The sequence below is a fragment of the Scardinius erythrophthalmus genome, assembly GCF_964197995.2.
Source record: "Scardinius erythrophthalmus genome assembly, chromosome: 5".
NCBI lineage: Eukaryota > Metazoa > Chordata > Actinopteri > Cypriniformes > Leuciscidae > Scardinius > Scardinius erythrophthalmus.
The window spans coordinates 26,924,985-26,942,869 of NC_138225.1; the positions used below are offsets into that span (position 1 = coordinate 26,924,985).

Here is a 17,885-nt window from a genome sequence, read left to right on the forward strand (position 1 = left end):
TAAGCCATAATCATCAAAATTATAACAAATAAAGGCTTGAAATATCTCACTTTGCATGTAATGAGTCAATATAATATATAAGTTTTACTTTTTGAATGGAATAACTGAAATAAATCAACTTTTTGATGATATTCTAATTATATGGCCAGCACCTGTATGTCCTATTGTAACATTAATCGAACTGCAAATGCCTATACTAATGCATAATAATGTATTTGCATTGCTACAACGTCTATATTCTATTTTTGATATCTCTGCAATCCTCTCCAGCTAACGGAGTGGAATTCCGATAGCAGAATGCAGTAATTGTTGCAGTAATTGCATTGTTTTATACATTTCATATGTCTTGAGCAAATCTTCTCAAGTTAAATCTCCTCATGACTCATTCCAGTGGGCGTCGTCCACTGGACAGAGGAACTTTTCCCTTTCGAAATGCTCTAAGATGATTCGTCCCCCACGAAAAAGGGGATGTGGGACACTGCTCACGGGACACTGATAAAAGTCCAAACCTTCAGTTTCCTCTCTCTCTTCTACCTCCTTCGACTCCTTCGGAAACTTTGGAACCCCAAGTCCGGACCGGCTTCGGCCTGCTTCTCTTCTCTTTTATTTCTTTGTATGTTTTCTATAGTCTAGTTTCGTTTTCCTATTCACCTCTGTTCATCCATTAGCTGAATGAACTTAGCCTGAATCATTCGCGGTAACGTTACATTCAAGTGAACCTTCAAATCTTCCCGCTACACAACTCAGGAAGAAACCAGGACACGCAGTTCAGCTCTAAAAGGGACACACCGATCCCTTTTTCTCAGCTCCACAAAAGAGTGCCTCAAATTGCAAGTCTCTCTCTCTCTCTCTCTCTCTCTCTCTCTCTCTCTCTCTCTCTCTCTCTCTCTCTCTCTCTCTCATTTCATCTCCCGCATGAAAGCGTATGATTCTGCCACTGAGCCACAGGGGAAAACACATTAGCTTTCAGTTAGCGCGAGCATATAAAAAGCGACCCTCATGTGTTGCGTCGGCGTTTGTTTGCAGGCGTGCGTGTTTAAAACAGGCTCGTTTACTGCAATAGTAATATTTCCAGTCGCCTGAACTTAAGAGGGGACTGAGAAATGTGTGAGGATTGGCGGTTGTCCAGCCGTAGCGAGACTAACACACTCTCTTCTCTTTTCGCCGGTGAGTGAGGCGCGCACGCTGAACGCTGCTCGTGACCGTCCGCTTTGTCATCCCTTGAACGGCGCAATCTGCGCGGCCCAACGAGGGAGAGAGCGGGCTTGTTTTCTGTATGTAAGAAAAACTGGCCACAAGCTCGGAGAAGCGAACAGCATAAACTTTATCTGCCACGAGAGTGGGGACCAAACCCAGGTCTCTAGCTTGACAGTCTAGGATTCCGCCACTGAGCCACAGGGGGGAATACATTAGTACTCGGTTAGCGTCATCATGTCTTGTGACGGCGTTTGCTTGCAGGCGAGCGTGTATTTATATAGGCTCGTATACTGCAATAGTAACAATTCCAGTCGCCTGAACTTAAGAGGGGACTGAGAAATGTGTGAGAAATGGAGGTTATAGTCCAGGCCACGGCGGGACGAAAACACTCTGTTCCCCTTTCACCGGTGAGTGACGTGCGAGGACGGAGTAGCTTTCTTGTAACGTAAAGAGAGCTCCAAGACCGTCCGCTCCTGCCATCCCTTGTGAGCGGCGCAGTTTGCGCGGCTCGAACAGAGGGAGAGGAAACTCGTTCCGAGACCGTCCGCTCCTGCCATCCCTCGTGAGCGGCTCAGTTTGCGCGGCTCGAACAGAGGGAGAGGAAACTCGCTCCGAGACCGTCCGCTTCTGCCATCCCTTGTGAGAGGCGTAGTTGCACGGCTCGAACAGAGGGAGAGTACGGGTATCTATCACATTCGCCTCATCTCCTGACACGGCGGCGGCGTGGGCGAGAGCCGGTGGTTGAGCGGCCGGGAGGGAGAGGGCGAGAGAGAGCTCGAGGGAGAGGTTCCGGCGAGCTCCTCAGTCTCAACAGTCTCCGGTGGTCGCTGCGAGCGGCACTTCTTATTGCGCGGCCCGGCAGGGACAGGCGGAGCGACAGCTTGGTCGAAAGCTTCAAGTTGAGCCCGCAGGGTCGACATTGAAAGCTCTTCGCACTCGGAGAGTGCGGTGGCGGCGTGCCCGCGGCCCAGGTGGAGAGCGCAGAGAGGTGGCGGTCTCCGTTGCTGAGCGGGGCGCGGCCCGAGTCGCAAAAACGAGGCGTTTTTTACAAAAAAGATCGCTCTTCGCATCGCTGAAGACAAGAAAATCAGAATTTTAGCCTATGAGCGCTGAATATATACACGCTGGCCACACCCATTCTGACGGTTCGAAGGGTGTGGAGGGCGCGAAGCGCCCTCATTGGTTGCCGCGTTCAGAGCGCTCACCGATAGGCAGGGGCGATTCTAGGATTTTCATTTTAGGGGGGCTCAGCCCCCAATGAGGGTATGATGTAAAAAAAAAGAAAGAAAAAAAGTTAGTTTATGGTCTAATGCTCATTATTAACTAGTTTCATTCATTCATCCAGCAACATGCATATGGCACGGTTTTATAATCACTGAGGTCCCGAATGTGAGGTATTTAGGGGGGTTCGGGGGCATGCTTCCCCGAGAAAATTTTGATTTCTCTGATCTACATATGTGCATTTTAAGATGTTTTGAAGGCCAAAAAAATTGTATGACAATAGCTTTAAAACCATGTGCGGGCAGCTGGGTTTTTTTCTCACCTCATCAGCAGCACACTCTTTTTCTCTTTGTTTTTATCTTGCTCTGTCTTTTCCCTTCCTAAAGCTGAGCTTTGACTGATATAGGCTTTTTATTTTTGTCTGTCAGTGAAGAAAGTAAACATAGGGTCAACTGATAGGTTGATTCATGAATCATTTTCTCAGACAAAGCTACCAGGAAAGCTAGGTAACTAAGTCCATCTACAATGAAATATAAATTATTTTATTTTTTAAGCTTTTTAGCCTTTATAATCAACAATACGGTTGGTTATTCATCAAGTTACCCCGTGAAAATCTATTTAATTTCAAATCATTTAACTAACCAACATGTATTAATGTAATTGTCTATTGGCAATATGATTAATCTGTTCTATATTTATTTCTATTTATTAAAAATAACAACATGAATTATCAATTTGCCACTTCTATAAATCAAGTACTTAACCTGTTAACTGTCACCCCCCTTTTTTTGAGTAGACATGAAAATGCACATTTCGAACTTAAATGGTTGTAATTAAAGAATGCTTTGGAGTATAGATGTACAATTGGTCTTGTTTTAAAGAAAACATTTGGCAGATTTTTGTAGAAGTGAAATAAATTAAGGAAGTGAAACAGAAAAAAAGTTATAGAAGTTTGAGTTTATGGAAATGTAAAATGTAAAAAATTTAATTATTCATATTTTATATAAAATATATATTTTTAAAACCTGGGTGACTCTAAAACTGCAAAAAAATCAAAGTAAAAAATCTGAACAAGTTGTGTTTCAAAATTTAGGTTGATATCTCAAAAAATGAGCTTTCAGTAAGATTTTGTTTGGGCGCAGTACCAAACATTTTCACTAGGTGACAACCAGACTCCATTACTGCCCATATAAGGGCGCCTCCATTTCCATATGTGGTTTGAGTGATCATCTGAACCATTATTTCCACAATTTTCATACAATTTATTAAGTAGACATTCTATTCAGAAGTAATATGGGAAGTTTGGCAGATTTTGATATGAATTCAACCTCTAAGAAACACATCAAAATGTTCATTGCTATTTCAAAATAAAGGTCTGAACACACCTAGGAATATGAAAATAGTCTTGTTGCAAATTGATAAATTACGGCTCCTCTGTAATTTATTTTGAAAATCAGTCACCAAATATGAAAACTAGAGATTGTAAGCTTTCAAATGATATATAGTTTGTCAAGATTAGTTTAGGTTTAGTATAGGATATTACTGTTTTAAATATGTAATGAATTTGGGCCCACCGGTTAACAGGTTAAAAGAAAATCACAAATCCCTTTACTCTACTCTTACTCTAATATATGTATCATGATACACTCCTCCTGATTCATTATTACTTAATACAAAACTATTAATACAAAACAAAATAACTCCACATGATGTTTCTCTCTCTGGGCCATCTAGTGCTTTCAGACAATTATGTGTGTCTTTAATCATTTCTGTGCATGGCTGCATAATGTAATGCCGAAATACAAAATAATATGTTTTAAAGTTTAAAAAGTAAATTAAAATAAATCATGATCGTTTTCTAAAGTATGTTTTCATGGGTGTTAATCGCTTCATTTTTGTAGGAATAAAAAACAACTATCACACTGTGATAAGGGCTGAAAGGTGAACGCAGCGAAACGTATTGGTATTGGGTGAGAAACCAAACCGTCCCGTGTTGCTCAATGCTCCAGTAACATTACATTATGTAAACTGCAATGCATTTATGACAAAGAACTGCACCGATGCAGATGTAATATCATAGCAATCTATCAATAAATGCACTCACGACACACCTTGTACTCTCTGATGTTCGCTCTGCTCGGCGGCGCCCCTGCAGATTGAAAAATGCGCTAAATCCAAGCAGACTCAGACAAGGGGTGGAGCCGAAACTTGACGCAGCTTGCCGCCGTTTCAAATGAGTTTTTTTAAAGGGGACTGAAGCGATCAAAAATGTATTAATCAAATATTTTTTAGGGGGGCTGGGCAGAAGTTTAGGGGGGCTGAAGCCCCCCTAAAAAGGGCCTAGTGACGCCCCTGCCGATAGGCTTAAGCAGTTGCCGCCGAGCAGCCAATGAGCACGCTTATACAGCCTGCCTAGTTCTGTCGGCTGCTGCACTGCGTTGACAATGTATACAAAATTAAGGATAATTTTTTGGCTTCAGATCTCGAAGAAAGAAGACTTTCCCGATGCGTAAGCTAACCTTGCGCAATACGAGAGACCTCTCGTAAGAGAACTACAATATCATGTTTAGACAGTGCACACAACGCCTCTGCACCTCACTCCTGATATCTCTGAACACGGGGACAGGAGAGGTGTCAGTCAATAAATGGGAAACTAAGTAACTTGTGTTATTTATTTGAAAAAGTTACTCTGATATTTAGTTCTAAAGAAACAAGATACTTCACTAGTTAAGCTACTTGAAAAAAGATACCTGATTATGTAACCGGCATTACTTGTAACCCATGGTGAAATTGATACAATGTTGAGTTTTGACCCAAACTTTCATTTTGGTTGACATTTCAATGTTTAATATGTGTTGGATCAGCACTGGAATTTTGATGAAAGCCAACAGCACACATGGGTGGGGTGTTTTCAAACCACAATGGGCATTTTCAACCGCTTTATCCGATTTTCTCTAATCCACTGGGGGCTTGGTTTAGGGGCGGGCCTTCATGATTTTAGTCTGTTGAAAAATGGTTGGAAAACATTAGGCTTGTTCAACATGAACCGGCGCAGCACAGACCGACATCAAAGTACAGCGAGAGTAATTGAAAAGCATATGGAGCTGTCTGCCCTCTAATCGCTCTCTTATATCGTTTTTTGATGTCATTCATCGATCAGTTCATCGCCCGTTCAAGTTGAACAAGCCCACTGTAGTTTGAAATTGGCCACTGATTGGTAAACGCCCATTTTGGTTTTACATGTGCACTTCTCATAATCTAATTGATGCTTTCTCATTAGAGAGAAAACCCAGGTACATCCTATACAGAAGTCTTGTTTGTTGAATCACCTTGACTGCTTACATGACTTCTCTAGCACAGTTTCAAACAATGGTGCATCTACCTTATTTCTCTGTTACTTTGTTTTCCATGCTTATTTGCGTTTGATTTGTGTTGTTACTGGCTGTGTATTTAGATACATTAAAAAGTTATTATTAAAGTGTTTGAATAAAGCATCTCTTTTTCTAAATTCTTAAAAAATGCATCTTGCTATAGTAAAGTGGAATTTCCTGAAAAAAAAAAAAAAATATTTAACCATCATTTAAAGGGGTGGTTTTTGATGATTTCACTTTTCTAACTTTAGTTAGTGTGTAATGTTGCTGTTTGAGCATAAAAAAACATCTGCAAAGTTAGTGTTTAAAGTTTAAAGCAAAGGGAGATATTTGCTTTTAAAGAAATAGCATTTTAAGGACACAACATTCCTCACGGGTTAGTGACATCACCAACCCTAGAATTTACATAAACTCCACCCCCGAACACTATTAATAGATTATCATGACAGAATATGCTAATCAATGACTAGAAGATAACTACACATCAGCAACATAAATTCATCATCTAACCATTCAGAAATGTCCTAATGCTTTCTACATGTTGTCACTTCTTCTTGAGTCTCTCCATCATTGACTGTTGACATCATCTGACCCGAATTGAACAAAGTTTTTAGAAATTTTCAGTGCATGTCTGTGTGAGGTAAAAGGTGTGTTCGACATCGGCTGCGGCTGGATGTATCCGATCGGCGAGAGTAGCCGCGTGCAGGCGGGGAGGAGCTGCAAACGGAGATGTGAAGTCGTACACTTTCTGGTTCCCGTATAGTGACCGCTCACGTGGTGTTTGCATACTTTACCACAGCTGAAGTGAAATAAATGCAATATTTGCCAAATGATGTTTCAGAGACATTTTCATTCAATACTTTATGTACTGCTTCACACAGCGTCTGTTTGAACAAGAATAAAGTTCAACATAAGCTACTATCAATGAAGTGGAGTCTACGTTTTTTAATCAGTTTTATTTTGATAAACATGACACAATATAACATCGCAACTACATGAAAAGAGTGTTTACTGTTATAAAAAACTGATTTGTGCGCTTTAGAGGAACTAAAGGTGTTTGAATCAACACGCAACACATGTGATCATTGTCATGCGGTGAATCCGGCCAATCGTGGAACAGCTGTGTCGTCATCAGAGCTCCTGCAGCCCAGTGCAGCCGCTCTTGAGAAGCTGCGCTGGCTGAGTTCTCCGGCTACTCTCAAATCGCTCTCGCGGTACTTTGATGTCATACGTCACAGTCACGTGGCGTCGGCGCTGGATCAAGTCGGACAAAATTTCTAACCGGCATGCACTGCTTCAAGTCAGCCGCCGATCGGTCTGCACAGAGCTGCATGAAGTCGAACAAGCCTACTCATTCATAATTACGATGAATTTAAATATGTATTTCAAGCTCGAAACAATACGGTTTCTGCGGCCAAAGCAAGAGAAGACTGTTGGAGAAAGATTGCTTATTGTTAATGTGTAAGTTAAACAAATACGTTCTATATTTATGTAAAATTATGTATGTATGTGGAGCCTATAGCCTACGTGTAATATAGCCTATAGCCTATTTTTATAATATATAAAAATGTGCATGTACCGGTACTAAGAAAAATTAATATTCATTGATTTTTAGATGCAACCCCAACTCCAAATGTTCTTGGCAGTAGATAAAGACAAAATATAAAAATATAATTCAAAGTGGTGAGTATTTACCACAACCTTTTATTACTTTTGTGAGCATTTTATCACAAACACTTGTTTGCAGAAAACAGAAATAAAGAATTAAATTCAGAAAACCAGAATACACTGGCGGAGGAGTTGGCTCTGAGTAGGCAATAAGGGACGGCTGATTATGGATGGGATTACAGGTGCTGTACAATCTGACCCTGGTGCTGGCTCCTCTAAGCAAGTAACACTGCAATACATTACTACTTTTAAGTTTTAAATATGGCTGACTGTATGTTCTGCAGTAGAGGGAAATACAGTGTCCCTGTTGAAGCCAGCACACACACAGTCTCCCACACAGAGGTCAGTATGCAGCAGACAGAACACCAAACATAACCTGCTTTACAACAGTTATGCTTTACATTGGCCTATTTTTATTTATTAGGGTGGAGGAAATGAAGACACTCTGTCTGTGTGTTCTCAGCTGTTGCTGATGTGAATGCACTGGGCTTTTTATTGTGGCAAACATTTGAATGTGTGGCATAAAAAAGGGACTGGCCCTTACACATCTCTTTTATTGTAGGATTTTTCACAACCTGCCCCAGAAACTGAGGCCTGTACCTCAATTGGCTTCAGACAAAATCAAACAGCTGGATAAAACTGATCTCAGTATGTATATAGTTGTGTATATATTTGTGTATATATTTGTGTATATAGATGTGTATATAGTTGTGTGTGTGTGTGTATATATATATATATATATATATATATATATATATATATATATATATATTAGAACTTATTTAACCAAGTAACACTTTAGTATGAATATTTATTAATGCAACTTTCTCTTGCTCTCTTTCTCCCTCCCATCCCTCAAAACCAATAAAACAGTGTGAGACATATCTGCAGTTTCAATGTGCTTTTATTAAGTGTAATATTGTATGGTGATTGCATCTACATCTGCACCAGCTGGGTGGTCAAGTGTGATCGGGTCAGTTTCATCGGGGAGAAGCTGGTTTTGTGGTGTTTCTCGCTCCGTTCTACTGGTGGCTATATTGTGCAGAATGGCACATGCAGCTACTATCTGTGATGCCCGCTCTGGTGACTCTTAAGCGCCGAACAGTGTGCCTTTAGGAGGCCAAAGGTCATCTCTATCTTTACTCTGGTTTTACTGAGGGCCACACTGAAGCGGTGCTGTGGCCCTGTCTGAGGGTCATGATAGGGGGTTATTGGGTATGTTTTTCTAGCTCCGTTCAAATTAACAGTGTTTTGTATTGTACCAAATTTAATTTGCTTTCCTCAAAGTGCTGACACAACACAGAATCATGGAACATTCGTGAGACAAGCACTGGAGCCAGGCCATTTGGCATCCAAACTTGATCATATGTTCATGACCACAAGTCGTCTGCAGATGAAATGTTTAGTAGATCATTGTTATATCTGTTAATGTTACTATTAATTTAAAGATTCATCTCACAGAAAATAATCTCACATATTCACATGATCTCTACCAGAACATTATGGCTGTGATAGGACTTCCTATTAACATAATCTGCCTCATGTTCCCCTAGAGCAGTGGAGATTGGAGCAATAGACTGCATACATGTTGCAATGACTTGGGAATCCTATCATAAGATTAACAGAAGAATAATAAAAAAAAAGATTCAAAATAATTCTTAACATGTATTATATTGTATAGTACACTTGTGAAATTTGCTTAAAAAAAGTGTTCATGTGATGTCACCCTATCAATATATCTTACTGGCAATTTTATAAAAGCCCTCTTTTATGGACATGGTCGATAAATGTCCGGGGAACACTAATGAAACTTTTCATGTACTCCTGCAGAGCGAGGACCACCTTGCGAATGGTTTGACAAACCGTGTTTTCTCCTAGCTTCTGTGCGTCACCCACTGTGCAAGAATGTAGCACTACCACTTGCAAAAAAAAAAAAAAAAAAAAAAAACGCAACGCAATACCATTTGCGGTACAGTAAGTGCATGAATTCGACGTGTTAAATTTTTTATGCGCGGCTCAAGAAGTTCGCAAAGATAAGAAATTCCTTCCGCGGAAAACCTGTATCTTTCATACAAGTAGCCTAACTATCAGTTAAGGCAAGGGGATTTTGTCTAGCTAAAAACTCTTTCTCTACGAAGTGCTCGTCAAACAATTTGCGCTGAGATGTCCACCGGATTTGGAAGAAAAGGTGAAGCCATTGCAACAGACACTTGGAATAAGTTACGTCACCTATATGTTTCTTTGCTCTCAACTGATTGGTCAAACTTCAGTCTGAGATCTTGAATCCAGAACATAACCTGCCCCGGAGCAGGTTAGCCGTGCAGCGTAAGATACCATGGCAACGAACACCGATTAAAGCCGAGCTACTTTCATAGTACCTAAAACCCAGGGTTGGCAGAAACTAAGCTGAAACATAGCTGGCTAGCCACCTAATCCAGCTTCATCATGGTACAGGCCTTGGACTCGAGTCCGAGTCGAGACCAAAGAGAGTCGAGTCCGAGTCGAGACCGAGACCAGAGAGAGTCGAGTCCGAGTCGAGACCGAGACCAGAGAGGTTGGATAACCTAAGGTTGGGTCTAAAAACCAGACCTAAAGATATCTTCAAGAATATGTAAAATATTTGGTGGTAACAATAAAATTGGCACCATACTCAAACAGTAAATCAAATATACCATGGAATCATGTACACATCACATCTGACCAGGCTCCTGCTGCATTTGCGTGGCGCGAACGTTAGTCTCAAGTCATGCGCAGTTGCGCACAAGAAAGTCAGCAATCATTGGACGTTTCAATCAAACAACAATTTAAAGAAATATACAGTAACAATCATGAAATATTTTGAATGGGACTCGAGTGGACTCGGGAATAAGTCCGAGTCCTAATATGTTCGAGTACGAGTCAATTCCGAGTCAAAATGCACACGAGTCCATGACAAGACCGAGACCATTAAAATATGAGGTGTGTTCGACATCGGCTGCGGCTGGATGCACCTGATCTGCGAGAGTAGCCACATGCAGGCGGGGAGGAGCTGCAAACGGAGACGTGAAGTCGGACACTTTCTGGTTCCCGTAGTGACCGCTCACGTGGTGTTTGCATACTTTACCACAAGGCTTGTTCGACTTCATGCAGCTCTGCGCAGACCGATCGGCGGCTGACTTGAAGCAGTGCATGCCGGTTAGAAATTTTGTCCGACTTGATACAGCGCCGACGCCACGTGACTGTGACGTATGCCATCAAAGTACCGCGAGAGCAATTCGAGAGTAGCCGGAGAACTCAGCCAGCGCAGCTTCTCAAGAGCGGCTGCACTGGGCTGCACGTGGGCTGATGACGACACAGCTGTTCCACGATTGGCCGGATTCACCGCATGACAACGATCACGTGTGTTTCGTGTTTATTTCGAACACCTTTAGTTCCTCTAAAGCTCTCAAATCAGTTTATTATAACAGTGAACACTCTTTTCATGTCGTTGTCATGCTATATTGTGTCATGTTTATCAAATTAAAACTGCTTAAAAAACGTAGACTCCACTTCATTGATAGTTGCTTATGTTGAACTTTATTCTTGTTCAAACAGACGCTGTATGAAGCAGTACATAAAGTATTGAATGAAAATGTCTCTGAAACATCTGTGCATTATTAGGCAAATATTGCATTTACTTCACTGCAGCTGTGGTAAAGTATGCAAACACCACGTGAGCGGTCACTACGGGAACCAGAAAGTGTCCGACTTCACGTCTCCGTTTGCAGCTCCTCCCCGCCTGCACGCGGCTACTCTCGCAGATCGGGTGCATCCAGCCGCAGCCGATGTCGAACACACCTATTGCCAGGGGCGGACTTTACCATTAGGCAAAGGTCGGCAATTGCCTTGGGCCCCGAGCTACCTAGGGGCCCCCAAAATGCCCTATTAACTTATGTCTAAGTTTTTTTTTTTAATTATATATTTCTAAAACTCCATTTGCGAAAAATGGCATCAAATCATTAGTGTCGCAGACAGGAGGGGGCCCCCCCGCCTCACTACATTGGATTATTCCATTATCTCACTTACTGCGCATCTGCGAAAGTGACAAGGCTGTGCCAAAAAACTGACGGAGAAAAGAAGTGATTGACAGACAGAGTGTACAGAGTGACAGAGACAGAGTAAAAATGAAGCGAAGCTAGCTACCCAAGCGGTGCTGAAAAAAGGAGGAAGCGGGAGGAAAGCAAAAAGTCCGTAAAGGTGCGCGGCGCGAAAGATAAACAACACGCAGTAACAGGAGGACTGGGAAATACACAAACAGAGCAAGACGAGTCTAAACGCGAAAATTTAAAGTTTCGAGGTTACCCAAGCGGCTCAAATAAAAGAAATAAGTGAAAAGACGCTGATAAGTATTATTACGGCTACTGTTGGGGATACAGATCAGGAACAACAACGTCCAAGTCCAACGCACAGAAAAATCGTGAAGCAAAGAGGACACGGAGATCGACAGACAAAACTGAGCAGTTTATGAATCATGATATTTAAAAAAATCTCAGCTCTCAGATTCTGTCAATTCTATAACGAAATACAAACAATAAATACCGTTTTGCCGTTTTAATGTTACGTGACAGATTCCTATAGCGGCACGTGAACTGATCATCTCTAGCTAATAGTAAATAAACACGAATTAACAATGTTGAAAGATACAGTATAACTTACCGAAATGTATAATCCTCTTTCATAATATCGATCAATAAGTGTTTTTCAACCGTGGAAAGCTGTAAAACCTGGAGAACAATCGTCACATAACTTTACCTCAGGAAAGCCATTTAATTGGCTAGAAAAATAAGAGCTATTAGAGAGTATTTGGCTAAATATGTGTAGGCTACTATATTACTTATTTTAACCTTAAATTATACCAGCTGATAGGGCTTTTTTTTCTTGAGAAAAAGTAACGCCTATCTTGTGAAACGTTACCTAATATTTATCCAAATAAGTCAATATTGAATCAAATCACAAGAATTGAATCGAAATGGTGAAATTTGTCAAGCAAAAAAAAAAACAAAAAACAAAAAAACATAGCTTACCAGAAATTGTACCATGTAGGCTAAACATTGTAACATGTTTCTGTTTAGGAGTAAAGAAGTGTATGCAGGGTTTAAAGGGGATGTTTTTTCTCCTCTCTAACCTTTACATCCCCGTAGATTAGCTTTACCTGCCTATCCACCATTCAGTCCATACATATTTTTTTCGCTCTCTTTTAAAGATTGGATGGGGAGGGGGCCCATAGCTCTACCTCGCCTTGGGCCCCCGATTTGCTAAATCCGCCACTGACCACAGCTGCAGTGAAATAAATGCAATATTTGCCTAATAATGCACAGATGTTTCAGAGACATTTTCATTCAATACTTTATGTACTGCTTCATACAGCGTCTGTTTGAACAAGAATAAAGTTCAACATAAGCAACTATCAATGAAGTGGAGTCTACGTTTTTTAAGCAGTTTTAATTTGATAAACACGACACAATATAGCATGACAACGACATGAAAAGAGTGTTCACTGTTATAATAAACTGATTTGAGAGCTTTAGAGGAACTAAAGGTGTTCGAAATAAACACGAAACACACGTGATCGTTGTCATGCGGTGAATCCGGCCAATCGTGGAACAGCTGTGTCGTCATCAGCCCACGTGCAGCCCAGTGCAGCCGCTCTTGAGAAGCTGCGCTGGCTGAGTTCTCCGGCTACTCTCGAATTGCTCTCGCGGTACTTTGATGGCATACGTCACAGTCACGTGGCGTCGGCGCTGTATCAAGTCGGACAAAATTTCTAACCGGCATGCACTGCTTCAAGTCAGCCGCCGATCGGTCTGCGCAGAGCTGCATGAAGTCGAACAAGCCTATGGTCTCGAGACCGAGTCCGAGTCTCGAGTACACAACACTGACTCACAACACAACCAAATTCAGAAACACGCTGCAAATAACACAGACCACAACGGAAATGTTTCCAGGGGAACCAAATAGCCTAAGTGACGAACCCGGCTGGGACGTGCTTGCGTGCTTTCAGCTCAAAAGTCTATTTAATTTAATTTATTTAATTTAATTTAATTTCTTTTAACTTTTTTTTTGCAAAATATACAGAGATTACATTTTTATGACATACAACTTGTATAGGCCTACAATACAAAATGTATTAACAATATGTTCATTGTCATCAGAATACAAATGAGAAAAGAACAATGAGCCAAAAGCTAAAATAAATAAAAAGATAGAGAACAAGAACTTGAGGGAAAGATATGAATCTATACATCAGTTACACTGTAAAAAAAATCATGTTATGTTTAAATTTTCATAAAGAAAAGTTTCATAAGAAATGTATATATATTGGATAGGGTACAGTTGAGACACTTTTTGCGTTTTGATTTTTCACACAAAAATAGATACTGAAAAGAAGTGAATTTCCACATGGCATGCCACATGACATTTCATTAGCTTGTAGACTAAGATATTATCAATCAATAATACCCACAAGTAGTTTATATTTTCCACAATTAGCTAATAAAAATAAGGTGCTTTTTGTCTCAACCTTGTCTCAACTGTACCCATATGTGGTACAGTTGAGACAGTGCATGGTACAGTTGAGACACCCATTTTTAATGATGTAAAGATAACTTACCATTCATTGTAAATATAAAAAATAAAGACAAATAAAGAAAATAACAATTGGGCAACATTTTTGTTTATTCAACCATTTATATTCATTCATTTTATTTAAATTAGCACTGGTTAAAATTTATAAAGCAGGAACAAGATATTAAACAATATTTATTAATAATACACAGTTTAAATATCACAAATATCAAATTTTATTTTCATTTGCGTCCTATGCTGGCTAATTACGACCTTTAACCTGTTATTATAACACTGAACAATTTAAACAGTGTGTTTCCTAATAAAGCTCTATCGGGGGTACAGTTGATACACGTGTGTCTCAACTATACCCCGCTGGCCACCTCGCACATTTCTCTAGATTTTGCAATTACCTTGCATGACACAATACCATGAAATATGCCATTTTTTAGGGCACAGAAGAAAGTTTGTGGTGATACCAGTTACATTTAACAGTCATATAGGGATAATAAGCTATTCATTGTGGAGAGTGCATGGTGAAGTGAACGTCCTACTTTAGAAAAAAAAACTTTACCCGATATTTTCGGATCGGAGATGCGTCCACTGTTCAAATTTCCCACAAACAAAGAGGACACTAATACGCATGTGCACAGCAAAAATCACAACTTGTGCTTGCTGCGAAGGTATTAAAGGTGTCTCAACTGTACCTATGTCTCAACTGTACCCAGTTTTTGAAATGTGTTGTGAAACTGATGAAGATGTTTTCTTAATTTGCGGGTGTTTTTTTCTATTTGCATGTGTTTTTTTCGTGTGTTTTCTTCAGCTGCTGCGCGTTGAGCTCTCTCGGCCACCGTACTACACCGTCTGATTCTTTTCACAAATAGAGTAACCATGAAAGTGAAAGGACTTTTGCTCTGACAGAGACACAGCCAGCAGGAACAGTAAGTAGACCCGATGCAGTCTGCAACCTAGACACACTGTAACAATATTTGTTCGTGTTTAGGCCTATCTTTTATATGTCTGTATGTGTGAGAGTGTGTTTATAATTGGGTTTCGAGAAGCAAATACTGTGCTAAGTTTAATGACTGAATACCATCTTAACACAGACGTTGTATTAAAACTATTGAGAGCTGAATGCTTTGAAAAATGTTAACGAGTAATATTGGTCCTATTATATTGCACGCACAGCAAATCTAGTCGGTAGTTTTTTTTATGAAAATAAAAGTGATAAAGGTATTTAAACAGGTTATTTGTAATCTGACATACAGAAGGCAGTGAAGAGCAACACAAGTAACAGTCTCACTGAATATAGTTAAAATCATGGTGATGGATACATTGATGATTGAAGCAGATCTATACAAATAGTTCTAACTTATTTGTCATAGTGATCAACCAATAAATTGATAATAAATTGTATTTAAATTTGTTTCAGAGTGACTAAGCAGCACTCGGATAACCAGTACAAAAGAGTTTGCTTAAGAGGAAAAAAAAAAAAAATGCACCACCTATATGACCTTACTGGAGGTAAGATTTTGTATTATTAAATTACTAAAGTACACATTATAGGGAAAACATTATTCATAACAAGAGGTTCTTCATAATTTTTTGTCTTATCTAATTAGCCTACCTGTCACAAAATACTATAACCTTGTATTGAAACCTGAAGTTCATATTCCAAAAATACACAACAAACTCTGTTCTCCATCTTAAAGGAAAATACTTTATCATTGAGACGGGCAAGTCTTACAATTCACGGGAGCAGATTTTACATCAACTCCTTCGACAAAGACCTGGTTTGAAGGAGGTGCACAGTGTGAACGAGTGCGATGTGATTTTGGTTTTCTGCACCATTTTTTCACGGGCAGGAACCGATATTGATGCTGCACTGAATGAACTTAATTCCTGTTCAGGTAACTTCAAGATTTAAGCACCAGACAGACTTAGATATGAATGAATATAAGTACAAATACTATATACACATTTATCTTATTGTGTCTGTATTTGAAACAGCCTCCAAACCAGCTATTTTCATAGTGCTTCATCACACATTTGACCCAGAGAAGATCATACCAGACAGCAGCAGAAATGTGAAAAGGATGAATACACTCACTGTGGACTGTCTGGTCAATGAAGATTTGGGTTTGTTGAAATGCAACAGGAATGAAGAGGCGCTGACCAAAATTGTAAAAAATTGTAATCCTCAGGTACACCTCTTTGAGTTTATTTTTAATTCATTCATTTGTTAAAAATAATTATGCAGGCATTAAATAAATAATAATAATAATAATTAACTATAATGTAGGAGAAATGTGGGCAGAACAGTAACTACAGTAAAATACAGAGTTCAGAGAACACCTTTTCCCCCAGACTTGCTTGAGCAATATCTAGTACCTCGAAAGAGGAAGTTTCAGACAATATCAGCATAAACCCTTAATTTTTGATGTCCTTGCAATGAAAAGGGACAACACAAATTAATACGGCCATTCTTATGTACTCAAAATATCCAGCATTGATCTGCAATATTTTTTAATTGATAATTCAAAGTTGTCTGTTTGCAGAGATTGAACTGACATTTTTGGATTACAAAATTGTAAAGAATATTTATTTGTATTTTTCACATCTTATTATTGTGTGTTCTAAATGTTCAAAACATTTTATTTAATAATAATATATGCTGTTTTCCCTTTAGAAACAATGGAATTGGTGTCGTATCATCACCATCATCTTGTCTTCCATTCCTTGTCTTATTCTGCTGCGGTACTTTGTGAGTAACTCTCAACAAGCATGAGTAGAGGATGACTGAATTTTTATTTGTGATGCACTATCATATATCTATTTAATATAGACCTGTTTCGTTCATATTATTTTCTATGTACTTCTTTTTCTCTTAAAATAGACAAAATGAGGGTCAACTGGTCACCTTTTCATTTGCAACAATTTACTGAATTCAAGTTCTGCATTTTTTTTTCCCCACAGATAAGATGGCATGGAACACATACAGAGGATGGGTTTCTTAAATGACAGGAGAGATTGTTATTCATTATCATACATTAACAAAATTAAATTATAATAAGCTGTAAAATGTGTTAAGCTTCTTTGATTAGATGCATGCAAATAGATAATTGCTTTATATCCATTAGATGAACATTAAATCGACAAGTTCAGTGTTACTACAATTGAATTACTGTTTCATTTTACTTGTAAGTGGCTTTAAACTTTAACATAACAGTTTACTGTTTTTTTGTAGGGGATTAATGTCTTTAAGAATTTTTCTGTTTTCCCTGTTCTGGTTTGCCTGTGTTCCCTAGTTAGTTTCCTTGGTTGTTAATTAGTTATACACACCTGTTTCTGTTCAGTTGATTACTCTCCCTTGTATTTAAGCCCTGGTCTTCCTTGTTTCATTGTCCGGTACTGTTTATGCTAAGCATGGTTATGAGCTTCTTTCCTGTGATTCGTGTTCCTAGTAGAATTTACTATTAAAGACTCCTTTGCTATCCTTTGCGATTGTGCTCTTACTACAGCCTACACAGTGCCTGACATGGATATGTAAATTAAGAAATAAAATGAGTCTTGATTGTGAATGTGTTAGTCTTATTTATTGTCTCCGAATCTATAAAACATTCTACGAAATCTGAACTGTCACAAATCAGTTCTGTTCATGGACTCCTATACTGATTTTCATTAAGTTCTAAGACTCAGTTGCTTGATCCAAGCGTTTTCTTTTTAGTTGTGTTTGTCAGTTTTTGTTCATACGTGTGGTTTTCTGTTCTGCTGCCTAATATATTGTTCTCCAGAGTATTTCCCTTTGTCAATAAAAGACTGACTGTTGGAAATGTATCCTCTCTT

At 39.3% G+C, this 17,885-nt stretch overlaps 1 protein-coding gene across 1 annotated transcript; it reads left to right on the forward strand.

Annotated features, from left to right (window-relative positions):
• The first annotated feature begins 14,862 nt into the window (after positions 1-14,862).
• LOC308690800 (uncharacterized protein) lies at positions 14,863-17,874 on the forward strand. The gene is made up of 6 exons (XM_081365492.1): positions 14,863-14,980; positions 15,472-15,563; positions 15,752-15,949; positions 16,050-16,243; positions 16,729-16,803; positions 17,016-17,874. Exons 2-6 carry the CDS (start codon positions 15,536-15,538, stop codon positions 17,058-17,060), a joined length of 540 nt encoding a protein of 179 aa, XP_081221618.1. The 5' UTR covers positions 14,863-14,980; positions 15,472-15,535; the 3' UTR covers positions 17,061-17,874.
• The last annotated feature ends 11 nt before the right edge of the window (positions 17,875-17,885 follow it).